Raw genomic sequence first — 26,584 nt, 5'->3', positions numbered from 1 at the left:
TATCAAGCTTTTTTTATCTTATACGATCAAGTTGTAAGTTCCATCTTTTACATCTTTCTTATATTTTCCATAATATTAAAGAGACTTTTGAGTTTCTTGATCCAATATGATCTAGTTCTAAGTTCCATCTTGCATATCTCTTTTCACCACTTGAAGAAGGCATCATTCTTTCATACACTTCAACCTTATAGCATTATTTCCTTTGTCAGCCTTGACATGAACCATTGTGCAATTATTATAAGTCAAGTTTGTGCATCTCCTTCATATACAAGTGTAGTGCAAGTCTCGTATGCTGATCTAGGCCCGTGTTTACACACTTGGTTCATGAGGGGTCCTTAGATAAGCTAACTAACTTGGATATCAAGTTACCACCTCATTAAGTATATCAATGGATTTGATGACATGAAATAATGGAATAATTGGATTTTAACTAAATTGTCTTCCCACTTGCCATATTAATCCACACTTCATCATATATATATTCATCTCCTTCACAACCTTGGGTTGTGGACTCCTGTTCTTTTGTAGATTCTAATGGTTAATTTTGGGTTATTCCAATGATCTGAATTCATCCTATATTCTAGAATGTAACTACCATGACCTTTTGAGTTTTACAACCTCGAGCTTCTTCCTCAAGTGCCATTCTATGGGGACAATATTTTTTTACAAAAAAAAATATAAACTTTCTCAATTAGATTTCCATGATTGTGTACCCTTTACCCTATTCACCTATCTCTACCTTCTACATAGACATATTAACCCTTTTTATTTATCCTTTAATACTGAAAAAGACCACCACATCCTTCCTCATGAATACACATAAGATTGAATAGAAGTGAAGCTCCTTAAGTGAGTGTGTTACCATATATGCTCAAGGAAAAACTAGCTATATGAGCTTGCTCCTCTAGAAAATCTTGAACCGCACAATTATAAACTTTGTTTGGAATCATATTCATGGTAAGAGAAACATTTGGAATCAAACTCTTAGTTTTTCTTCCATTGATCTTCACAAGCCTATAGATTGCATATACTAGCTACAGTAAGTCATATACATCAATGCCACATACATATTTCAGTCCCAGATCATACCAATTCAACAAAAGTACAAATTTTCCATGCATGATAATAATTTAAAAAAAAAGCTAAAACCTCACACAAATATGCTTAGCCATACTATTTAATTATAGTTTGAGCATGGCATGATAAAAAATCAAATTTATATTTTGAGTTTTGAACATTGTTCAAGGTTTACTCAAGCTATATTAGAGGCTAATGGCGGAACACATAATATATAAAAAAATGTTCAAATAAAGTTTTAAATTCACAAGATTAAACATTGTTCAAAAACCCGAAGTTGCAGACATGATGGGAAGAAGGTGAACACTCATCTACTCATTTGCTCTTATTTCCTAGTCGATGTTTCATCATTCTTAGGGCGTGAAGAGCACTACAAGAGTAACAACACAATGCTCCATTCCCTATCGTATAGGTAAATTAAAGTTTGTTAATAAAAGCAATGATTTTTCAATTTTTTTTTTATATGTTAACTTTTTCTCTACGTTTTAATGGCAATATTATTTTGATTCATGTTTAAAGAGTCGAGAAATTACAATAGAACTTTTATATAATCTAGGACTTTTCAAATCCTTTATAAAAGTTTGAAACCAATTAAATCAATTTCTTAACTTGTTATATATTATTGAAATTAAGCATAAATATATTTTTTTTAATAAAACAATTAATATAGACTATATTAAACAATTTGAAAATATATTTTACATGTTATAAAATTAATATAATAAAAAATAGGGATTTTTACATACATGCCACTTTATAACATGTATATTACATATTTAACACTCAAAACTTAAATATTACACTCCTACCACTCAAATACAAACTTAACCTCAAAAATACCACTCCCTCTCACTCCGTCTCTTCTCCGCTTCACTCCGATCGAGCATCCATCTCCGATCAAGCTTCATCTACAGCTCTTCTCATGCACACGAAGGGATGGCAAAGGTTCAGACTAGATTCCGCTCTTGATCTGCGTTTACGGTAAATCCCAAGCACTTGCATCTCGCCTCACTGAAAATGGCGGGCTTTAGTGGCATAGATGTTAGCTTTTGTCCTAGGACTCCGGCAGTGGCCGTCGAAACCGTGGAGACGGAGACTGATGCTGTAGCGGAGGACATTGAGTTCCTCTTGTCGGAGAGTTCAACCAACAAAGGGTCAAAGAAATTGGTGAAGAAGTCGAGCAGCGGGGCGTCGAGCGTATCATCAGGGATTAAATTAGAAAACATCAGTAAGAGCTTCAAAGGCGTCACCGTGCTCAAGGACGTGAGCTGGGAGGTGAAGAAAGGGGAAAAGGTTGGGTTGGTTGGCGTTAATGGCGCCGGCAAGACGACTCAACTAAGGATAATCGCGGGTTTGGACGAGCCGGATGCAGGGAATTTGGTGAAGGCCAAGGAAAACATGAAGATTTCTTTTTTGAGCCAGGAATTTGAGGTCTGCCTAAACAGGGTACTGAAAGAGGAGTTCTTGAGCGCATTTAAGGAGGAGATGGAGATATCTGAGAGGCTGGAGAAGGTGCAAAAGGCGATGTATGTAAAATATGAAGCGGAGAAGCGGAGAAGAGACGGAGTGAGAGGGAGTGGTATTTTTGAGGTTAAGTTTGCATTTGAGTGGTAGGAGTGTAATATTTAAGTTTTGAGTGTTAAATATGTAATATACATGTTATAAAGTGGCATGTATGTAAAAATCCCAAAAAAATATATACATGAAATAAATATGAATATAAATTCAAGAAAATTTAAATTATCCCGAATACGTATCTTTTTTTTTTTTCATTTCTATTTGATTTCAGGTTTTATTCATGCAAACCCTCGCGGCCGCGCCTGCCGTTGGCCTTTTTAGCCGTCGTCCTCGACTCGCTGCCATTAACATGGATGTCATGGGATCATCTTCCGGTACAACCCCTGAAAACCCTGCCGCGGCGAAGGAAGCAGGCAACAACCCTGCCTTCTTCGACATATACGGTCCTGATGTAAGTCTCTTCCTTTCTCTCGCCTTCGGTTCCTGATCTCCGGATTATGGAAGCGTCGTCCCTGTTTCTTCATGCGAAACTAGGATTATTGGTTTTCCTTGTTCCCTTAGCTGTGTTTTTGATGTTCAAATATGATCTGCCCGACATTTTATGAAGTGTTCGGGCCGTAGTAGCAGCAACTTAAATGTATTCAGATAGCGATGAAACTGGAAGGAAGTGGATCGCGAGGAAGAAATATGGGAAATGATAAGCTCTATGCTTTTCTACCTCTTCCAAATTTAAAGGCTAAATATCTTAATGGGAGGTTTACCACGAGGTTTCCACCAAAGAGCTTGTCTGTGATTGCTCAAATATGAACCTCAGGTGTTTGTTAGAAGCGAACTCCTTACTGGGATAATCATTAGGAAGACCTTCTCAGAATTCTTTTGGCCTCCGGACATGGTTATGAACGAAGTGCATATCGGACAAATGTTCTTATGAGTGAGCTTAGATTAAACAGAAGGAGTTTAAGCTAGTGCTAAGAAGAATGTCTACAATTTTTGTAGCAGAGTTTAATTTTTTTGATCTATTTAATAGTCTTTCATGTGGCCATCAGTAAATATGTTTAATGCCATCTGGTTATAGTCATTTGAATTTCTTACCATTCATAAAGAATTTTATCCATACAAGATTTGCATAAGATTTGATTTTTTTGAGCTATCATAATAACCTGCTTTATGGTGCCAAATGTTGGCCATTAAAAGAGAAGCACAATACTAAGTTAAGTGTGGTAGATATGAGGATGCTCAGGTGGATGAGTGGCTTTACCCTTAGAGATAGGATTCGAAATGAGCATATTCGTGAAAAGGTTGGAGTAGCTCCAGTAGAAGATAAGATTAGAGAGAGTCGCCTTAGATGGTTTGGTCACATAAAACGGCGGCCTTCTGATGACCCGATTAGGAAAGTAGAGGTATTAGATTTGACTTATGTTAAGAAAGGTAAAGACAGACCTAAAAATACTTGGTTAGAAAATATTAGAAATGATATTTCTTTATTATATTTAAACGAGAATTTGACTTTTAATAGGACACAATGGAGAAAAAAGATTCATGTAGCCGACCCCACGTAGTGGGATAAAGGCTTGATGTTGTTGTTGTTGTATAATAACCTGCTTCTGTTTGTGTAAAAAATGACATTATTCTCTTCTTAATCAAATTATTGAATGGATTCCAAGTGCATTTATTGACTCACTAGATGTACAACAAATATATTTAGGGGAAGGCTGATGTTGTTTGGAAAACTTCTTCAACTTCTTCATCAATCAGCCTCCAGGTACATTTTTCCTTGTAATAGAATGACTTTAGCATATTGACAGTATCTAAAAATGTGATTATTTCTCTACTTTTATGAAAAAGGACATTCAAGGGCTTGTTACTTGGGTTCTAGGTGAAGGTGTGATGCCAACTTGGATTTTTGTAAAGGTATGTCTTCTCTCATTTTTACTATTTACTCTGTTATCTAGCCTAGAACGGTTTCATACTGTGCTGAAATGTATTTAGTTGTTTACTTTTCTTATTTGGCTTTTATTTTGATTTGTTGAAACTGTTCTTCCATTTTAAAAAATATTCATCTATTAGTCTACATATATCTCAGGCCCGGCAATCTCATGATTTTATTGAACCTGCTTGAAATGCTTAGAGGACACGAGCAGTAGATGAATAACTAAACGGCAACCTATCCAGCTAAGAAGTGGTTGGAGGTGGTGGAATAAGTTTAGTTTTCACAAGCAAGCCTTCATGAGATGTACTTATGAACTTTAACTTATGGTGTAAAATTTAAATCCATTTAGAATTTAGTACTTAACTTGAATGGACTTCATTTTTGGTTTAAAATTTACATATGACAATGTGAATTTTATATGAAAATTGGGAAACATTGGATGTAAACTTGCATGACCTAAACATTATTTGTTTTATATGGACGGTTTTGCGTCCTTAATTTAAAAATTTGAATTGGAATTCAAGTATCATTGCTTATATACTTAAAACTATATTCTATTTTCTTTTAACCAAACTAATATATCTTCACTTTTATGTTTTTTATGAATCCTCCTTTTTACCATCAAACCTGTGAATGAAATTCTCTTTCTCACTCTCTCTGTGATGTGGATGCAAAAGCTCTCTATATTATGTATGTGTCTACATCCAAATATGCATGCTTATGCACTCGATTTGTCAACCCTTCTTTTAAATTTGTTTTGCATAATTCACTTCTATATTTTACAAAAAACCCACACATTTATATGCATGCATGCTTGCCTGAGCAGAACCAAACTAATATAGCTAGAAGTTGTGCAAAATGACAGTGTAAACAGATTTAACACCTCAAGTCGCATTATAGCACTTGACGATAAAGGGCGGAGGAGGAATATTTATGAAGTGTACCCTAAATAGTTCAAATAAGATATACAATAATTGTGATATTTGCTGTCTATGTGTATTTTGTGAGGCTTTCATTTCCTTGTTTTTTTCCTCTTTCATGATTACAAGCTGATGTCTCCTTCAATTTTTGTAGAACAAGCCTCTTATACGGAAAGTTGTCATGCTTCATGTTCCAGGCTTGGACGCTGCACTTTATATGTCTAATTCCGTGATTTTAAGAGGCCTTGCAGGTTGCTGTGGCATTCCAAAGCCTGTTTTATCCCTCAGGTATATTGACAAAATTCAGAATAATTTTTATTTAAAAAATATTGCTTGTTTCATAATTATGTTTCAAAAATTGAGTCCCCCACCATTCCATTGCCTGTTAAATGAAATGTCATGAAATGCATCCCAAATATCGTATTTTTGCTATCTATTTTCTATAACTAGGTTTTGATGATGAGTGAATGCCAGCTGCATGGCAGATGAGATGCAAACCGTTGATGCACTTTTAACTTGCAAAGTGAAACGAAAGCGAGAGCAAATTGATTCCAAATCTGAGGAGGCTAGCAAAGTTGTACAAGGTTAGTGTCATAGCATAAGAGGGCGCCTCTAATAGAATTGTTTGCTACTACATAATAATGCCAGATTTTTGTTTTATTTTAAGCTCCATTGTTGACGTTGTGAAGATCAATCATCTGGTTTAGTGTTTATTTTTTTATTAGTAAGCAAGTCAATTCGTAAAATTTCTTTTTTATGATGTAATTTTAATCTATTTCCTAAAATTTTGTAACTTGAGATTTAAACTATTATTGCTAAAAAATTTCTTGGATATTTGGATTTATTTTTCCAAATTAACTTTGTCCCATATATTTATATATATTCTCTTTAATAAGTGGGGCATATTTCTTTCTCTATTTCATTGTTCAGAAGGTTAAACTGGAAAGTTGTCTTGTTTCTTTCAATTGAGTTGAATGTTCACATTTTTTGTTTCTATATTTCTTTTTATTCTTTAAATTCATTTGATTTCCTACAACAATTTCTTTTGTTATGGTGCTCTTTGGTTTATATTTCTGTCAGCACGTTTTCTGTTTCAAGGTAATAGTTCTGCAAGTCTTCGTTTTTTTTGCTCTTTGATCTTTTCACAAAGATTGGAAACTCTAACCTCCACTTTGGAGGTCAAAAACTACTCAACCAAGTGTTGCTTTTTTAATCTTCATGTTGTATTCTTCTTGAATTCATTTCCACGCATCCTCCTCTTCTTCAACTGAATTTAATTTATCTTCTTTTGTTTTTTAAGATATTCAATTACAAATAAAAATAGTATGAAGTCCATTTTATATTTGTTGTTTTTTTTTCATCTTCTCCTATTGGTTTTTGTAGAGGATCCTTTTCATACGATCTTCTTATGTTGCTTGACAGAGGTCTTTAAGCTCTTTTTCCTCTCTTTTTGTGCCCTCCTCTTTTTTGTTGTCGTCCAAATTCCTTTATCACTTTATCACGTATTCGTCATCTATCTTTGTTTTCAGGCTTCATTTCTTGGTTCTTGGTTAGGATGCCAGTCAGGCCGGGGGTGTTGGTTCTTTTCTATTTCTGTTTGTTGGCTAGTTGTTATTTAGTTTGTTGAAAGTGATTTGGACAACTCATTTCATTTGCGATTTAGTTGAGAAGTTTCTGCCGAATATTGAAAAATCTATTTCCTTACAGCATATTTTACGCTGAATTAGATGGTGTAAAAAATTGTTCTTCTGTAAAAGAAAACAATCTTGTTCCATGACATTCTGCATTTTCCATTGTTTCAATCCTTGGATAATTGATCTCGTGGAGGCAATCTCAGCTTTTCTGAAGCAATGCTGTTCTTTCCTATAGCTTTTTGTGCCCAGAATCTATTGTCTTACCCCCTAATACATCCATATCTGTTTCTCACCTTCTATTCAAATCACTACCATTAAGAACATGAATCTCCACCAGATTATGCTATGGCTTATTGTAGCTTCTTTTCTTAGTCGAAAGCAAGATTAAACTGTTCTCGTCATCGTCAATCTGTTGTAGTTCATAATCCACCTCTAACGTGATAGTTAATTTTTTCTCTTCTTTCATAGCTATTATTCTAGTTTCACTCATGACCAAACTTTGGCGCAATGTGATGAGGACATCCGCAGGAGATTTCGACGTACTTACCATCGGCGGAATCCTAGATCGACGGTTATAATTCATAGTTTCTTTTTATGATGTTTTAGTGCATTTCTTTTAATTATTTTTTTTTTCAGTTTTCCACTTGTACCCTTATGAGGGATTTGTGTCATGTTGTAGCTTGAGGGCATTTATGTCTTTTACATTTTGTGCTTTGGAGGCCTATGTATGAAGACCTAGTTTTTGTATTATTTTCTAATGATGATTATGAATGATAATTCCACTTTCTTGCTTGATCTCTTGGTAAGTTCTTGAGAGGAGAAACCCTAGGCGAGGGTGAGAGCAATACCAATCAATATTGGTGGATTTTGAGGTTCGCGGTTCTTCGATTTCTTCTTTCTCTTTTACCTTCATACCAATTCCCTTCCTCAACAAATTGGCATCCCTTTCCCCTTGCCCCATCTCCCCCCTAAACCGAACCCCCTTCCAGCGCCGCCAACCTCCCCTGGCTGCCCCAACTGCCGGCCACCACCCACCCAGCCGCCGGCCTTCACCCCTCCATCCATCCCTCTCCACAAGCCACAATGCCGGCCCCTCCCATTGTCACCTAATTTGAATTTCAAGTTTCAAATTGTCTTTAATTACTTTCCTAAAATACACCCTTGCTATTTAGGAAAGGATATTTATTTGAATTCAATCAACTTTTTGAATTTCAAATATCTTCCTATTATTCAAAACCTAATTAGGAAGCTATCCTAATTTCAATCAGATCTGAAACTGAAATCAGATTTGATTTCAATCAAATTAATTCCTTTGGGTCCACATATTTTGAATCTAGACATGCTCCCTCCCTCCTATGGCCGGCCCCCTTCCCCTTGTTTTTCTCTCTCCAATTAAACCCAACACCCCAATCAATACTCCCACAATTCCCTCCTAAAACCGCCGGCCCCATAGCTTTAATTTGGATTATTTTGAATTCAAATTAAACTTTATCCCTCCCATTAGAAAATCTGAAATTAAACTCAGAATTTTCTAAGTTAATTCTCCACCACTCAACCAATCCAAATCGCCTCCACCTCACCGTACCCAAGCCGCCCTTCTCCTCTACCCGGCCCCTTCCCTCCCCTCTCCTCCTTACCTGCCAACTACCGCCATCCAGCGCCCTTTCCACCTCTTCCAACCGATGGCCTCACCAAGGAACACCACCCGGATACTTTCAAGCTCATGGATGGCGGATCCGGAAGTCGACCAGGGCTTCATTTACAACTCTCAAGGGCAACTCGACATCATTCAATCGACGTTCTTTGATCCCGGATTTGGATCTGAAGACACTGTCGAAGAATACGTGAGGCGTATTCTCTTTATGTTAGTGGAAGCCACCGACGAGCAACAACCGACCAGACAATGGAAGATCACCGGACGACCCCCCGTCTCTCCAACTCCGGCCAACTTCCTGTTGATCAAATCCACCGGCATCCTCTGTCTTTTAGTGGCATCACTCGGATTGCCGACATTCCTCCTTCGTTAACCCTACTTCCAATGAGCGATCGAGAGGGAAACTTTAAGGTGAAAGCTCTATTTGTTAAGTGACGGATTATCGTTAACCGCATGTTTGTTTTACTATTTTATTATTATTATTTCGGATTGTCCTGCCAATCTAACTGTAACTGCATACTTGAAGCAAGTCGATAACCACGAAAACGGAAATTCTTAACTTAGTGAAACATTAATCCTATAATTTCATTACTAAAACAAGCTTCTTATTAAAACCTTGCAATTCCATTGTTTGTTTCACATCACAATGCCTACTTGCTGGCATTGCGAAGTCAATGTCAACTAGCTTATAAAACTATAGCAGGCCTATAAATAAGCAGGATTTTGCATACCTAACTTTATAGTTTTGTAGTTTATTGTTATTAGACCTATCATGCGCTCTTTACTAAAAATGACAGGCTTTTTAAGCATTTCCATAATCTTCTAAAGACATATTTGGGAAGAGTGAAAGGTTTCAGCTAGAATGTATCTGATGGTTATACCTATTTACAGAAAGATACATGGATATATCTTTAAAGACTTGTTTATTCTTTTTTCTATTTTCCCAACTTCAGGTTATTTAGAGCCTTGATTTATTGAGATTGTAGTTCTGGTGCAGGAAAGGCACATAGTATCGAGGCTGAAAATGATTCACCTTTTCCGTACTTATACTACACCCTTTCAAAGAAGGAGCTGGAGGAAAATGGTTATTGCTTCAGCAAGTCAGGTGATTCAAATCGTTATTTTGTTGTTCGTAATAGCTTTGCTCAGAATGAAAAGCTAGGGTAAAACCTTCTAATTGATGTTCAGAGTTTTGATACAATTTTCAATGTAGATTTTGTCCCCACTGTTCCTGCTCCTTCTGGTACACCTCCGTATGATATCCTGTCACTCGACTGTGAGATGGTAAGAATTAAATTCAAACAAAGATTCTGTGATGTTGCAATAATTTTATTGTATTCTTGGGTTTTAGAACTTTAAAGAAATGATATTCTTGATATTTAATATTCAAAATCAAGATTTTTTTTGTTTCTTTATTGGTTTTTTTCCCGCCACATACCACTGAATATTTTCTGATTATTATCTTCAGCATCCCAACCTTCATATTCACTACTATTCCACCCAAATTTCAAACACGTTAACAAATGCCACAGTATCTCCATTTTTTACTTTTAGCTCTGTTTTAGCGAAGCCAAACATGTGGGAATGATCAAGCCTTCCTTCTCACTCCACAATTCTTGTAGAGCTCTCCTCTTAGTCCCTAGCTAAGTAATTATAGGTAGTAATAAAATTCTAGACCTCTTGGGTGGATGTCGTAAGATTCCTTGCTAACCAAGGATGTGATGCAGTGAGAAACACAACAGAATATTCTTTGATGATAATGTAACATGGGGGGAAGGGTATGCAACCCAAGAAAGACAGGAGAGAGGAAGAAATTTTATACAATCTTAAGGGAAGGAAATAGAGGGGCAATCATCACATAAGGGATGTGAAAGAGAGACTTCAGAGTTGTCTTAATATTCTTCCATTGATTCATCATAGAAAACGGTTCTTGGCATATATTGAAAATATTTAATGTAAGGGAGGAAAGGTATAATTTGTTTTATTATATAATTTTAAATATATTAAAAACTATGTTGGCATGGATGAATGATGATGATCTGGATGAAGAGCCTATGCTTATGATGGTCTTGAATCATTCATCCTGGCCAATATTAATTGAAATCAGCCATGAACAAGATATTATAACTATGATGGAAAGAGACGAAATAAAGATGGGTTCAAATATTATCTCATTCCCTATGGTACATTGATTTTATAAAATATGTGTTATGTTATTCTTTGAAGGTGATAAATAAGTGGTGGAAATCAAAGCAATAACATCTTATCAAATAGCAATTGAATATGAATATCTGTTTTAGCTCATGCATTTGTAATGGACTCGATCCACATCAGGAAACTTGGTTGGATATGAGTGGCCGCATGATCAAAAATTTGCATAGTTGTTGTATTTAGATTTTATTGGAAGCTATAATTGATTTTAGCTATAGGTACCTTGTGAATGAGTAGTTGTTGTATTTAGATGTTGCAATTTCCCCCTTAGCTGGATTATGCATGTCAAATAATCCTTGCTTATTAATTAATTATTCAAATGTTGATTTGAATAAATGTTGGGTTAATTTGTTGTGATGAAGAGATATATGCGTTACAATTTTTTTTTGATGGGTGAATGAGATCATGAGAATTAATAGTAGAATTTGGGTTGTAATAATATATTTTCTTGCTATTGTTTTTTATAAACATCAACTCATTTAACAATATTCTTAACCAATGCAACTTACATATTTCATGACCTAGAGCTTCGAATTCTACCTCATCACTACTCTTGGTCACAACGGTTTATTTCTTACTTTTTTCAGGTTGCCATATTTCCTCACACAAAAGTTTAATGCTCTGTTTAAAATTGCGCAATTAGAGGCGCGCCTCAAGGCGCGCCTTTGCGCAATTTGACCAAAAAACGCCTCGAGGCTTACGCAATTCTTCACCTGGATGAGGCGTACGCCTTACCTGGACTGAGGCGCGCCTCAGAGGCGCAATTGCGCAATTCTGGGTGAGGCGTACGCCTCACAGAATTGGCCCCACCCACTTAAAATGAAACCTATTCCTCTATCATCGCCGGTCCCCTTTCCGAAATTTCGCTTCCAGCTCTCTGTTCGTGAAACGAGGCGTCCCGCATGGTCGGCTATCCTTCCGCCGCTCTCCGCCGGCGCCGCCTCTCTCCGGCGAAGTTGAAGTGTCCGGCCGCCTTGTAGGAGAAGTCCACAAACGATTTTAGGTATTTTTTTTACTTTTTGGTTAGATTTTTGAAGTGAAAGAAATTCTAGGGTTTTAGATTTTTTGAAATTTTTTGTGTGATTTTCGATTCTTTCATTAGGGATCATGGTAGAGGCAAGGAAAGGGGTCTTCGTCATTGCGGGGATCCTTCTTGAAATATGTGTACAAGTTGACATTGCGCGGAGAGAAGATCTATGTCTATTTAAAATGCAATTTTTGTGAGAAAGTGGTGAAGGGCGGAGTAATCCGCATGAAGGAGCACTTATCATGCTCTCACAAGAATGTAGCACCGTGTGCAAAAGTGCCGAACAATGTGAAAGAAGAAATAAGTGCTTACATGAAGAAAACTACCACTGCTAAACACTTACAACAGGAGCAATTTGATGAAAGGATCGAGCATGGTACTTATTTTGGAGAGATGGAAGGGTTCTTCCTCCACTATAACATAGTAGAGGTGCACGGGGTCCTATGGATCAGTATATGACTACTCCAGGAGCGATAGAGGGAAGAGTAGAGATGATCCCTGCAGCTGGTACTAGAGAGAGTCGGCGACAGGTTTGCAGGATATTGGGAGTTTTTTTTTGAGAATGCAATACCATTTAATGTTGCTACATCGTCTGCCTACTTCAGTATGTTGCGGTCTGTAGGATTGTATTGAAGAGGGTTGAAGGCACCTTCCAATGAGTTGCGAATATGGATTTTAAAAGAGGAGCTGCATAATACAGAGCGGAGCATTCAGGAGATTAAAGGACATGGATTGAGACTGGTGTGACTATTATGTCAGATGGATGGTCTGACATGAAGAGCAGGAGCTTGATTAACATCCTTGTCAACAATCCCTATGGCACGGTGTTCTTACGATCAGTTGATGCTTCAGAGGAGGTGAAAAATGCTATACTATTATTCTCAATTTATTGATGGGGTTATTGATGAGATTGGGGAGCAATTGGTTGTCCAGGTAGTGACTGATAATGCCAGTGCATACAAAGCAGCTGGTCAGATGTTGATGGAGAAGAGGACACACCTATATTGGACACCATGCGCAGCACATTGTATCGATCTCATTTTGGAGGATCTTGGTGACTTACCTCAGCAGCAAGAGTGCTCTTTCTAGGGCGAAGAAGATTACGAAGTTATCTACAATCACTTGGGTCTTAAACTTTGATGAAAATTTTCAAAGAAAGAAATCATTAGCCCTTGCAACCACTAGGTATGTTCTTAATTTTGTACATTGCAAATCATTCCTACTGTATGTTCATAGTTCTTACATTTGTGCACTCTGAATCTATAGGTTTGTCACATCCTATTTGACACTGCAGAGCTTAATGGAGGTGAGGCAACCTTTGGAGCAATGTTATATCTACTGAATGGCTAAATTCTGCTTGGGGGAAGAAAAGTGAGAGGAAGGAAATAAGAAATATAATTCTGAATGATAAATTTTGGGCTACTGTAACCTATGCCATTTTGAGCACGAGACCCTTAGTGCAAGTTCTACGCTTAGTGGATACAGAGGAAACCAGCTATGAGTTTTATTTATAATGCTATGGATGAGGACAAGGAGATGATTGCACACAACTTGGGAGGGAGGGAGGCAAGTATAGGGAGATTTGGGATATCGTTGATGCTCGGTGGGAGGTGCAGTTACACCGAATCTACATGCAGCGGCATATTACTCAATACTCAATTTCAATATTCAAGAGAAGAAATCTTCAAATCCTGAGGTGAAGCTTGGTCTATATCATTGTATGGAAAGATTAATACCGGAGCAGGCAGATAGGGAGCTTGCAGATTTACAGCTTGTTCTGTTCCGGAATAAAGAGGGTTTTTTTGGTTTGAATGCAACAAAGCAACCATTTCTAAACAATCTCCAGGTATAATTATTTTGATAAATGCAAAACATTTATTCAGTTCTGATTTGTTTTTTCTTGAAAACAGTTGAATGGTGGATCCAATTTGGTGATTCCACCCCTGAGTTACAGAGTTTTGCTGTAAGAGTGTTGGCCTCACTTGTTTCTTCTTCTGGGTGTGAGCAAACTGGAGTACATATAGCCAAGTGAAACAAGAGAAGACTCGGTATCAACACTCAGAATGAACTCTCTCGTATATATTATGCACAACAAGAGGTTGAGAGATAGGAGGTTGAGGAATAAGGGGTTGAAGGATGATGAGGACCCGTTATTGTGTGATGATGTGTCGTCTGATAATGAGTGGTTCATAGATGATGAGGCAGATTTGTCATTATCAGACTTACAGCTAGAAGATCTAAATATGGATGTATTGAGGGGCGAAGCAGATCAAATGGGTACATCCACTAGTACCACACCACACACATCTACTAATTCTGCAGCACAACAATCAAGTAAAGGTATTCCACAACTTCTTATATGCTATTACATTACATTTATGTCAAGTGAGCAATGAACACGATAATGATATTTTCTCTTAATGAACAGGGAAGAGAAAAGTGAGTCATGTTGAAGATGATGATGACATGACATTCATAGATACAATTGGAGAAGAAGATTCACTTGAAGACCCATTTAGTGATGGGATATGATTTCATTTTATATGTTTTTTGTATTTTGGGAGTTTTGTTAAACTAATATTTTGTGATTTTGTACTTTGGGACATGATTTTATTGCATCTACTTTCTTATTTTCCACTATTTTCATATATCATTTAGATGTTTTTATTGTAAGGTACAATATTGTTATTATTTTCCTGCTAAAACCCTTAATTTTTCATTTACGCAATTCTGTGTTCGTGAGGCTTACGCCTTAGACCGCCTCGAGGCTTACGCCTCGCCTCACGGACGAAAACCGCCTCGAGGCGTAGTTACGCAATTTTAAACCTTGGTTTAATGGCTAGTTTTTGATCTTTAATCATTTACTAAATCTACCTAGTCAATATTTGTAACTGCCTTAATATCTATTTCTTTATTCTTTTTGAAAATAGTCCTGTCTAGGGCTTTCTTGAAGGTACCTTAGAATTTGTTATACAATTCTCATGTGTTGGAGAATGCGTGTATTTACTCACATTACTAACTTCATAGAGAATATCAAGATGGGTTTGGGTAGATAGATAGTTTTACAACTAGTCTTGGGTATCAACCTTTATTCATTGATGTACCTTCCATTTGCTTTCCAAAATTTAGATTAGGATTGATAGGGGTATCTACAAGTTTATATCTTTGCATTATGGACTCTTTTAAGAGGTCTAAAACATATTCTTTTGATGAACTAAAATATCTCATCTATTCCTTGCCACATACACCGAGGAAGTACCTCGACAGGCCTACTAGATCTTTAATCTCAAATTTTTCTTTAAGGTTTTTCGAACTCTCTACATTTAAAGAACATCGTCACCATTCAATATTATATCATCCTCAATTCCTCATATAGTGTGGGGATAGTGATCTTATACCATTTGTGTTTATAGAATAGAGTATGGTTGGATTGAGCTTTTTGTTATGCTTGAAATCAAATTGCGTTTGTGAATTTATCGAACTAGGTTTGAGGGGACGATTTGAGCCCACGTAGGGATGTTTTAAACTTGCATACTTATTCCATGAATTTCATCCTCATCAAACCATGGTGTTAATTTTATATCGACTTCATCATTGTAACTCTCCGTTCAAGAAGGCACATGAAGCTATTGAAGTTTCAAATCTAAGTTTGCTGCCAAGATTGTAGAACCTGAGTAGTGTTTAGTTTAGCATAAATATTTCCTAGTATTTCACTCCACTAGTCCATTTGTCTTGTATTTCTTAGTAAAGACCTGCTTGCAACGAATAGGAGATTTTTCTTTTGGCATTTCCACAATATCGTGGGTTTTATTTTTCTCTAAAGTCAACATATCTTTTATTGCATTCATTTCTGTTGTTAATTATGCTTTTTGTAGGCTTTACAATCTTAACCATTTGACAAATTGGTGAAGAGCTTGAAATGAAGATGATAGATGACGATAAACATCAAAGTTGGAGATTACTTGTTGAATACAAGGGTGCCCCTTTCTTGAGTATTTTAGGAATGCCATAATTATTCGAGGAAAAATGTGGGCTAGGAGCTTGATTTTCGGTGATTATAGGTGTAAATGAGTTGAGTCAAAATTAACTCAAGATTGGCTCCCTTACCCAATTAGGCTTGAACTTGAGCTCAACTCATCGAAATAGCAGTGGGCTCGAGCTAGACTTATGACCTTTAGCCAAATCTTGAACCCTTGCAACGAGAGTTCGTTGGCATTGATGGAAACTCATTGGAGATGCCATTGATAAAAATTGATGGGATAAGTGAGGCATTCACCGTGAGAACTTGCTAGAGATAGCATTGATGGTGATGAGTTGACTTGCAATAGCAGCTCATTTAAGAATGTATTGATGATGGCTCATTACTTGTGATGGTAGTTCATTGGAGAAGGCATCAATGCGAGATCGCTAGAGAAGGCATTAAGCCATTAACAGGACCAACAACGTTTAAAGAAGAAGAAGAAGAGTTTGTGAAACTCACGAATTTAAATTTAATGCCCTAAATCGAACGATGGAGAAGAAATGATTAGGAATATGGATTTAATGGAGTTAGCGTATGAGTTGACAATTCAAGTCTCCTCAAGCATGAACTTAAGCTCAAATATGAGCTATAATCTGAGCTTGGCCTTGCGGTTTGATAGCTTGACTCGCAAGCTTGTTAAAAAGTCGAGGTCAAGTTGGCTCAGTAGTTATCTCTGCTTAATGACATCCCTATCTTAGCTCTATTTAGGTTTATGGTTTTGCAAGTCACTTGTGAGATGCTCCCTTTTTGAGTTTTTTCCATTTAGAATAAATGCTTAGCTTAGGAGATTGGAGTTGCAAGTCTCCTGCACTTGTAGTTCCTTGTTTATTATTGGCTCGATTTCAGGTATGTTGTGCTTTAGATTTTTTAGTTTTTTCATTATTGATATTGAAAGATTAAGGTAGAATGGAAATAGCTCTGAGTAATATTCTAAAAAATGGTCTTCCTCACTAGCTCATTTCTCTTGAAGAGAATCTTTGGGTAAAGGCTGATTTTCTAAAGAAGTTTACATCATAGAGGTATAATATTTGCATGTTTCTAGCGAGTGCCACTTAATACTCCTTTTGTGTAGGATAATATCTTAGAAAAGCACATTTTTGGGTTTTATGTTTGTCATATATGTGAATAAAAGAAGTACCACCAAGGGCTTTTAAAGGTATTGGAGATATGACTTTAGTGCTACGATCGTAGAAAGTACATTTTTGGGTTTTAGGATTGCCATATATGTGAATAAAGGAAGTACCACCAATGGCTTATAAAGGTATTGGAGAGATGACTATAGTGCTACGTTTGTAATTTTGAAATGTAGCTAAAGTTGCGTCAAAGTTGAAAAGCTATGTAAGTATTCAATTTATGAAATAACATGTAGTAAGAACATCATCATTTTGATACATTACTACGAAACATTTTGGCTCTAGCGATTTCCATGAGTTGATGATTTTCCTTTTTACAACCTCATTTGTTGTAGTTTTACCATGCATGAACTTTGATGCACAATTCTCTTTTCAGAGGAAAAAAGATATATAGAGTTGAATTGAATAATTATGCCCCATTAATTATTCTAAAATTTTTAATATTAGTATCAAATTATGTTTTGTTCAACAACAACAACAAAAACAACATCAAGCCTTTGTCCCACTACGTGGGGTCGGCTACATGAATCCTTTTTCGCCATTGTGTCCGGTTAAAAGTCAAATTCTCATGGGGGGCTTTTCTATCGCACAATAAGCCCGATGCATTCCTCCACTTCAACCATCCAACTTGAATTCTGCTGATAATATCCCCATCAATTTCACCATCACTCTGAATAATAGATCTAAGATATCTAAAATGTGTACTCTTATTAATGACTTGATCGCCCAAAGTCACAATCCTCTCACTAGGTCTATTTCCACTAAAATTACGCTCCATATATTCAGTTTTAGATCTACTCAAGTTAAAACCTTTAGACTCTAAAGTTGACCTCCATAATTCAAGTTTACCTTCAACTCCCTCTCTAGTCTTATCAACTAGAAGAATATCATCAGCAAAAAGCATGCACCATGGTACATCCAATTGCAAATGTCTAGTGAGAACATCCATGACTAAAGCAAAAAGATATGGACTTAAGGCTGATCCTTGATGTAATCCAACTGAAATAGGAAAATACTTGGTCAAACCACCTTGTATTTGAACACAAGTAACAGCTCCTGCATACATATCTTTAATGTTTTGAATATAAGCATTATTAACTCCTTTCTCTTTTCAAGAACTCTCCATAGCACTTCTCTTGGAACTTTATCATATGCTTTCTCTAAATCAATAAATATCATATGAAGATCCTCCTTATTCTCTCTATATTTCTCCATCAAACCTCTCAATAAATGCATGGCTTCCATAGTAGACCTACCCGGTATGAATCCAAATTGATTTTGAAAAACATTAGTATCACGCCTCAACCTATGCTCCATAACTCGCTCCCATAGTTTTAAAGTATGACACATTAACTTAATTCCTCTGTAATTAGCACACTCATGTGCATCACCTTTATTCTTAAAAATAGGAATTAACACACTCATTCTCCACTGATCTGGCATCTTTTTAGTCTTCAAAATAGTATTAAAAAGTTTAGTAAGCCAAGATATTCATTCATCTCCTAAGCATTTCCACATCTCAATTGAAATATCATCAGGTCCAACAGCTTTTCCACACTCCATTTTCTTTAAAGCCTCTCTAACTTCGATTTTACTTATACGCCGAAGAAAACAAAAATCTTTATTATCATTTAGGGTGATAAGGTCACTAAAGTCAATCACATTTTCACATTCTTTATTAAAAAGTTTAGCAAAATACCTCATCTATCTTTGTTGAATATCATTTTCTAAGAAAAGTACTTTTTGATTTTCATCCTTAACACACTTCACTTGAACTAAATCCTTAGTACTCTTATCTCTTTGTTTGACTAACTTATACATATATCTTTCTCCCTCCTTAGTATCTAATCAATTATATAGATTATTAAAAGCTAAACTCTTTGCATCGCAAATAGCTTTCTTAGATTCCTTACAAGCCTCTTTATAGGTTTCCCAATTATCAGAATTTTTACATCTAAACCAATTTTTATAATAAATCTTATTATTTTTTATCTTTTCTTGCACATTTGGATTCCACCACCAACTATTTTTACTATTAGGAGTTTTTCCCTTTGAAACTCCAAGAAGATCTTTTGCAATATTCTTAATATCACAAGCCACTTTTTCCTACATAATATTGGCATCCTCATGCGCAGATAAAATCTTACTCTCAAAAATACTTTTATTAATATTTTTTAAATGCCCACATCTAATTTTAGAAAATCGTTTTATTTTATTAGTTATTTTTTGCCCCTTTATCTTAAAGTCCAAAACTAATAATCGATGTTGGATACATAAATTTTCACTTGGAATAACTTTACAATCTTTGCACTCTAAACGATCTAATTTTCTTATAAGAAAATAATCAATTTGCAGTTTACAATATTCATTTTTATAAGTGATAAGATGCTCATCTCTTTTCTTAAAAAAAGGTATTAGCTATTAAGAAATTATAAGCTAAAGAAAAATCTAATATAGTCTTTCCACCTTCATTTATCGTTCCAAACCCATAGCCACAATGGATGCTTTTAAAATCATCTACCTCTCTACTAACATGTCCATTTAAATCTCCTCCAATAAATACTATTTCTTCAAGTGGTATATTTTGTATCAATTCTTCTAAATCATTCTAAAATTTTAATTTTGAATTCATATCAAAACCTATTTGAGGAGTATAAGCACTTATAATATTAACAATCTTACCATCAACAACAATCTTTAAAGCTATAATTCTATCTCCAATTCTGTTAATTTTTATAACATTATCCTTCAAACTCTTATCTATAATCACACCTACACCATTTCTAGTACGACTCCTACCCGAATACCATAACTTATATCCTAAACTATTAATCTCCTTAGCTTTATCTCCAACCCATTTAGTTTCCTGAATGCACAGAATATTTATCTTCCTATGAATCATAATATATGTTAATTCCTTTAATTTGCTTGTAAGTGAGCATATATTCCAAGTTTTTATCCTAATTTTAGTTTCATGGACTAGCTTCTTTGCCCACATTCGTCCTTGAAGTGGGAACCCTTGCCTATTTAACACTGCCCCCGGGCGCCAGTGCAGCTGCCCTTGCACACTTGTCATTGTATTCAGGTCATACAGCACGTCGCTTCCAGGGGACACCCTAGCATTAACATAATTTTTTAAAGGATTCATGTCATGATTATTCGACAAGTTTTATGCTGGCTGTCGACTACCTAACGCAACCCTCTACTTTTCTCATCCAGGACTTGGCTCCAATCAAATTATGTTTTGTTCAACAAATAAAAAAATTAAAAAGTTTGTTTACTTAAATTTCTCTTTTAGAAAGATATACCTAATGAACTTTCGTTTGACCATCGATAAATATGATAAACCATTTTTTTCCATTAGGTGCTATTACATGCGAGGGCCTCCCCATATTTCCCTTGGAATTAATGTAGGATATGTTGGTTTGTAGTTTTTGGGAAGAAATAATGGGACAAACATGTTTGTCAACTTGACAACATTTTTATTGAAAAGAATATTTACAACATCAACAAAATCAAGTCTTTATCGCACTACGTGGGGTTGGCTACATAAATTCTTTTTCTCTGTTGTGCCCTATTAAGAATCAACTTCTTATTTAAATCTAATTATTTTTTTCTTAATACTTTCTAACCAAGTCTTTTTAGGTCTACCTCTACCTTTTTTAACATAGGCCGGATCTAATACATCTACTCTCCTAACTGGGTCATCGAACGGTCTACGTTTTATGTGATAAAACCATCCAAGATGGCTCTCTTTAATCTTATCTGCCATTGTAGCTAAAATAGTGGTAGAAACAAAGTTTAAATATGAGAAACTTTGGATGGCCTAATGTCTATGATGTCATAACATTTTTTATTATTTTCTAAAACAGAAACTGATGTAGGCAAGGGGGGGGGGGGTCAAAACGAGTTAAGTTTAAATTTGGTGAGCTTCTAGGTCCTCTACTAGAATCAGCTCATTAATGTCTAGTAGATAGCCTTTTTAGCTCATAAATTGATGTTCATTCCCCCCATTTGCTGTCCCTTTGGTTCTCGTGGATGGCTGTTGGGTTCCCGTGCCTTGGCTCCTTGGTTCCCACGATTGGCTCTTGGTTTCCTGCGACTGGCTCTTGGATTTATGTGCCTTGGCTCCTTGGTTTCCACGGTTAGCTGATTGTTTTCTGTGCTGGGTGGCCTTCACGTGTCTTTGGTGCCTCGGCTGTGCGGGCCTCTTTGGGTCCAGCGGCTGCCTCTTCGGGTTCCTGGCTGGGCTGCTTCCCGTGGGAGTTGGGGGCTTTTTCCGTGGCTTGTGGAGCTTGGGTTTCTGTGTAGATTTGGGGGGAAAATAATGAAGTGGCTGTTGGCTTTTCATTTCCCTCATTTAATGAGCTTTTAATTAATGTTTATGACTGTTTGTATTCCCTCTTTTGGTCTATAAATAGAAGATGTTTTGTGACTGTTTTAGTGAGTTTATGATATTATTTTTGGAAGATAAAACCTGCGGGTTTCTTCGTGGAAAGGCTTGCGAGCTTGTTCCATTCTCCTTCTCCTCTAGGAAAGCTTGCGAGCTTCTCCTCCTCCTTCGTCTTGGCTTCTAACCTCTTCTTCTATCCGCAAGTGCCACCTCACCTGTATCCTTATTCTCAAAGAAATGCAACTTTAGGTGTTTGTCTTGTTTGAGTCATTTGTAAGCGTCTTGTAAGAGTTTTTATGATATAAAAGGTGTTTTAGTATTGTGTTTTTTTATGTTTGTAAGTGTTCTTTTTATATGAAATGTAAGAGTTTGTTCCAAAGTTCCTAAGTTGTCTCTCCTTTTGAGTATAGTAGTGTCTTTCTTTTATTTAGTAAGTCATTTCTTTTTGTGATTAAAAATTTGGGTCCCTCTCCCAAATTTTTGATTGCATCAATTTGGTATCAAAGCGAGTTAGGAAGTCCTAGGTTTATAAGTCAGTTTGTCGTGTGTGTCTTGATGTCAAGAAAGTCTAGGTTTCTTTAGGTTGAGTTTTTCTTTGAGTCTTGTCATGTGAGTCTTGTGAGTTTTGTCACGTGAGTCTTGTGAGTCATAGTAGTTATTGAGAGTCAAATTTAAAGCCGACTCATCGGGAGATGGGTTTTTCAATTAGGGGAGTCTGATGTAGGCAAAGGGGGGTCAAAACGAGTTAAGTTTAAATTTGGTGAGCTTCTAGGTCCTCTAGTAGAATCAGCTCATTAATGTCTTGTAGAGAGCCCTTTTAGCTCATAAATTGATGTTCATTCCCCCCATTTGCTGTCCCTTTAGCTGTTGGGTTCCTGTGCCTTGGCTCCTTGGTTCCCACGATTGGCTCTTGGTTTCCTGTGGCTGGCTCTTGGATTTCCGTGCCTTGGCTCCTTGGTTTCCACGGTTGGCTGATTGTTTTCTGTGCTGGGTGGCCTTCCCGTGTCTTTGGTGCCTCGGTTCTGTGCGGGCCTCTTTTGGTCCAGCGGCTGCCTCTTCGTGTTCCTGGCTGGGCTGCTTCCCGTGGGAGTTGGGGGCTTGTGGAGCTTGGGTTCCTGTGTAGATTTGGGGGGAAAATAATGAAGTGGTTGTTGGCTTTTCATTTCCCTCATTTAATAAGCTTTTAATTAATGTTTATGATTGTTTGTATTCCCTCTTTTGGTCTATAAATAGAAGATGTTTTGTGACTGTTTTAGTGAGTTTATGATGTGATTTTTGGAAGATAAAACCTGCGGGTTTCTTTGTGGAAAGGCTTGCGAGCTTGTTCCATTCTCCTTCTCCTCTAGGAAAGCTTGCGAGCTTCTCCTCCTCCTTCGTCTTGGCTTCTAACCTCTTCTTCTATCCGCAAGTGCCACCTCACATGTATCCTTCTTCTCAAAGAAATGCAACTTTAGGTGTTTGTCTTGTTTGAGTCATTTGTAAGCGTCTTGTAAGAGTTTTTATGATATAAAAGGTGTTCTAGTATTGTGTTTCTTTATGTCTGTAAGTGTCCTTTTTATATGAAATGTAAGAGTTTGTTCCAAAGTTCCTAAATTGTCTCTCTTTTTGAGTATAGTAGTGTCTTTCTTTTATTTAGTAAGTCATTTCTTTTTGTGATAAAAAATTTGGATCCCTCTCCTAAATTTTTGATTGCATCAGAAACTCGAAAAATGCTTCTTGAGCTTGTTTATTTAAGTTTGCTTCGTCTAGAAACAGTAAAACCCCTTAATTTCTGTAGCATTGCCAACCCTTTTCCTCATTAGTCAGACCTTGAAACACAAGAAGACTGAAAAAGGGTGAGCGCCTCACTTTAAATCCTTGTTAGCTTACTGCTGGAAAGAAGGTTGCATGTTAAATTAAAAGCATGCAAAATTGATTTTGTTGATTATTGGACTGATTTGAATAATTCTAATTCCCACCACTATTGAAAGATATATATTTTAAATTTTAACAATAATTTTTTTGAGCAAGGGTTGTCTGATGAGAATGATTTGTTACAAACAGTTACATGGTAAGTGGCTAGAGTTAATAACCTATGATTCTTGATGTAGGCAAGGGGTGGGGTCAAAATAAGTTAGATTTTATTTTGGTAAGTTTTTTTGGTCCTCTATTAGAATCAGCTCATTAATGCCTAGTAGTGAGCCTTTTTAGCTCATAAATTGAAGATTAATTAGATTCATCCCCTCCTCCTTGTGGCTCTTAGGTTTCTTTTATTGCCTTTATTTATGAGTTTTTAGTTTCTTCCCTTGTGTCTCTTCCATTTCCCTTTGTCTTTTTGTTTTCTTGTGCTGGCTGATTTTTCTATGCTTGTCCCTTGAATTTCCATGGATTACTGGGTGACTTTCCCGTGCCTTAGCCCATTGGTTCCCCCGGTTGGCTGCTGGTTTCCTATGCTGGGAAGAATTCCGTGCCTTGCCCCTTGGATTCCCGCGGCTGGCTCCTTGGTTCCCACGGTTGGCTCTTGGTTTTCTACGGTTGGCTCTTGGGTTTCCGTGCCTTCCCCCTTGGTTCCTGCGGTTGGGCTCCTCGGTTCCCTGCTTGGTCCCTGCCTGGGCTGCTTTCCCGTGACAATTGGGGGCTTTTCCGTGGCTTGTGGAGCTTGGGCTCATGTGTAGATTTGGGGGGAAAACAATGAAGTGGTTGTTGGCTTTTCATTTCCCTCATTTAGTAAGCTTTTAATTAATGTTTATGGCTGTTTGTATTCCCTCTTTTGGGTCTATAAATAGAAGATGTTTTGTGGCTATTTTAGAGAGTGAAAAATGTGATTTTTGGAATGGAAAACCTGAGGGTTTTTTGGAAAAGCTTGAGAGCTTTGTCCACTTCTTCTTCTTCTACTTCTTTGGAAGGCTTGCGAGCTTCTCCACCTTTCTTCTCGGGCTTCTAACCTTTTTCGTCTCTCCGCAAGTGCCATTCCATCTGTATCATTCTTCTCAAAGCAAAACTTCTTTAGGTGTTTGTTTTTATTTCTTAAGTTTGTAAGTCCTTTTTTAAGTGTTTTGTAAGAGTCAAGTTTGTAAGTCTTTTATTTTATATAAGTAAAGTTTGTTTTGTTTTAATTTGTCTAGTTTTTGTGAGTTTTTGTAAGTTTCTAGATCCTAGAAAGAGATTATTTTTTTTTTATCAAAAATTTGGGGCCCTCTCCCAAATTTTTGATTACATCAATTTGGTATCAGAGCAAGTTAGGAAGTCCTAGGTTTATGAGTCAGTTTGTCGTGTGTCTTGATGTCATGAAAGTTTTGAGTTCTAATGAGTCTTGGTGTGTCATGAGAGTCTAGGTTTCTTTTGGTTGAGTCGTTCTTTCTTTGAGTCTTATTTTGTTGAGTCTTTTAGAAAAATGGAAAAAGACAAAAAGATCGATTCAGTCAAAGAAGAAAGCAAGTCAGTCAATCTTGAAGTTCCTCATCCGATGGACAGATGAATTCTAACTGAAGGATATTCAACAGATCCATTACAAGACATATTATACAAACTTCAATATCACATGTTCTTATGTAATGAGAAATATGAGAAAAGGAAGAAGTTTCTTCAAAAACAGTTCGAGAAAGAGCAAGAAGAAATTTTGAAGAAATTTGAAGCAAAAATTCAAGAACTGGATGCACCGTCTTTGCCTCCTCAGAAGTAAGCTAAAGGCAACTCATCAGGAGATGAGTTTTTCAAGTATGGAGTCTAATGTAGGAAGGGGTGGCGTCAAAAGACTCAAAACAAGTTAGATTTTATTTTGGTGAGTTTTTTTGGTCCTCTACTAGAATCAGCTTAGCTCATAAATTGAAGATTAATTAGATTCATCCCCTCCTCCTTGTGGCTCTTAGGTTTCTTCCCTTGTCTTTATTTATGACTTTTTGGTTTCTTCCCTTGTGTCTCTTCCATTTTTCTTTGTCTTTTTGTTGTCTTGTGTTGGCTGATTTTTCTTTGCTTGTCCCGTGAATTTCCGTGGATTACTGGGTGGCTTTCCCGTTCCTTAGCCCATTGGTTCCCACGGTTGGCTGCTGGTTTCCTATGCTGGGAAGAATTCCGTGCCTTGCCCCTTGGATTCCTGCGGCTGGCTCCTTGGTTCCCACGGTTGACTCTTGGTTTCCTGCGGCTGGCTCTTGGGTTTCCGTGCCTTCCCCCTTGGTTCCTGCGGTTGGGCTCCTCGGTTCGGACTTGGTCCCTGCCTGGGATGCTTTCCCGTGACAGTTGGGGGCTTTTCAGTGGCTTGTGGAGCTTGGGTTCCTGTGCAGATTTGGGGGGAAAATAATGAAGTGGCTGTTGGCTTTTCATTTCCCTCATTTAATAAGCTTTTAATTAATGTTTATGGATGTTTGTATTCCCTCTTTTGGTCTATAAATAGAAGATGTTTTGTGGCTGTTTTAGAGAGTGAAAAATGTGATTTTTGGAATTGAAAACCTGAGGGTTTTTTGGAAAAGCTTGAGAGCTTTGTCCACTTCTTCTTCTTCTACTTCTTTGGAAGGCTTGCGAGCTTCTCCACCTTTCTTCTCGGGCTTTTAACCTTTTTCGTCTCTCTGCAAGTGTCATTCCATCTGTATCCTTCTTCTCAAAGGAAAGCTTCTTTATTTGTTTATTTTTATTTCTTAAGTTTGTAAGTCCTTTTTTAAGTGCCTTGTAAGAGTCAAGTTTGTAAGTCTTTTATTTTATATAAGTAAAGTTTGTTTCTGTTTAATTTGTCTAGTTTTTGTGAGTTTTTGTAAGTTTCTAGATCCTAGAAAGAGATTGTTTTTTTTGATAAAAAATTTGCTCTTCCAAATTTTTGATTACATCAATTCTGCCCTTCCGTTGCAACTATTGAGGGCATAAAAGAAATTAACTTTTTATGCTTGTAACAATTTAGTGATGAATTCTTGTGTTGGTGTAAGAAGCTTGTATAGTTGTTCTATTTGTTCTTGGGTTTGAGATTGTTAAAACTAGAGAATTTGAGAGGGAAAAACTTGAATTTTATTAAGCAATCTACTCTCTATTTATAGATCTATACAAGGTATATCAATAAGGAAAAAAATAACTCTTATAATAATATGAATATAATTATTCCT

General features: G+C 36.6%; 2 protein-coding genes across 2 annotated transcripts in view; both read left to right on the top strand.

Moving 5' to 3' along the window:
* The first annotated feature begins 2,094 nt into the window (after nucleotides 1–2,094).
* Nucleotides 2,095–2,691, top strand: LOC110110076 (ABC transporter F family member 5-like). The gene has a single exon (XM_020841379.1). It carries the CDS (start codon nucleotides 2,095–2,097, stop codon nucleotides 2,689–2,691), a length of 597 nt encoding a protein of 198 aa, XP_020697038.1.
* A 155-nt stretch (nucleotides 2,692–2,846) lies between these two features.
* Nucleotides 2,847–26,584, top strand: part of LOC110110075 (small RNA degrading nuclease 5) — a 45,488-nt gene continuing 21,750 nt past the window's right edge. Inside the window, exons 1-7 of the mRNA XM_028700015.1 lie at nucleotides 2,847–3,046; nucleotides 4,301–4,357; nucleotides 4,441–4,506; nucleotides 5,600–5,733; nucleotides 5,920–6,029; nucleotides 9,731–9,838; nucleotides 9,947–10,017. Coding sequence (XP_028555848.1) covers nucleotides 2,876–3,046; nucleotides 4,301–4,357; nucleotides 4,441–4,506; nucleotides 5,600–5,733; nucleotides 5,920–6,029; nucleotides 9,731–9,838; nucleotides 9,947–10,017 — 717 coding nt within the window. The 5' untranslated portion in view covers nucleotides 2,847–2,875. The remainder of the gene's footprint in view (nucleotides 3,047–4,300; nucleotides 4,358–4,440; nucleotides 4,507–5,599; nucleotides 5,734–5,919; nucleotides 6,030–9,730; nucleotides 9,839–9,946; nucleotides 10,018–26,584) is intronic.

The sequence above is a fragment of the Dendrobium catenatum genome, unplaced genomic scaffold (assembly GCF_001605985.2).
Source record: "Dendrobium catenatum unplaced genomic scaffold, ASM160598v2 fragScaff_scaffold_1428, whole genome shotgun sequence".
Lineage (NCBI taxonomy): Eukaryota > Viridiplantae > Streptophyta > Magnoliopsida > Asparagales > Orchidaceae > Dendrobium > Dendrobium catenatum.
This window is presented reverse-complemented; position numbering and strand designations above follow the sequence as displayed.

Excerpts from the sequence above, each read along its gene's own strand:
- LOC110110076 (XM_020841379.1), top strand. The coding sequence starts at position 2,095 with ATGGCGGGCTTTAGTGGCATAGATGTTAGCTTTTGTCCTAGGACTCCG.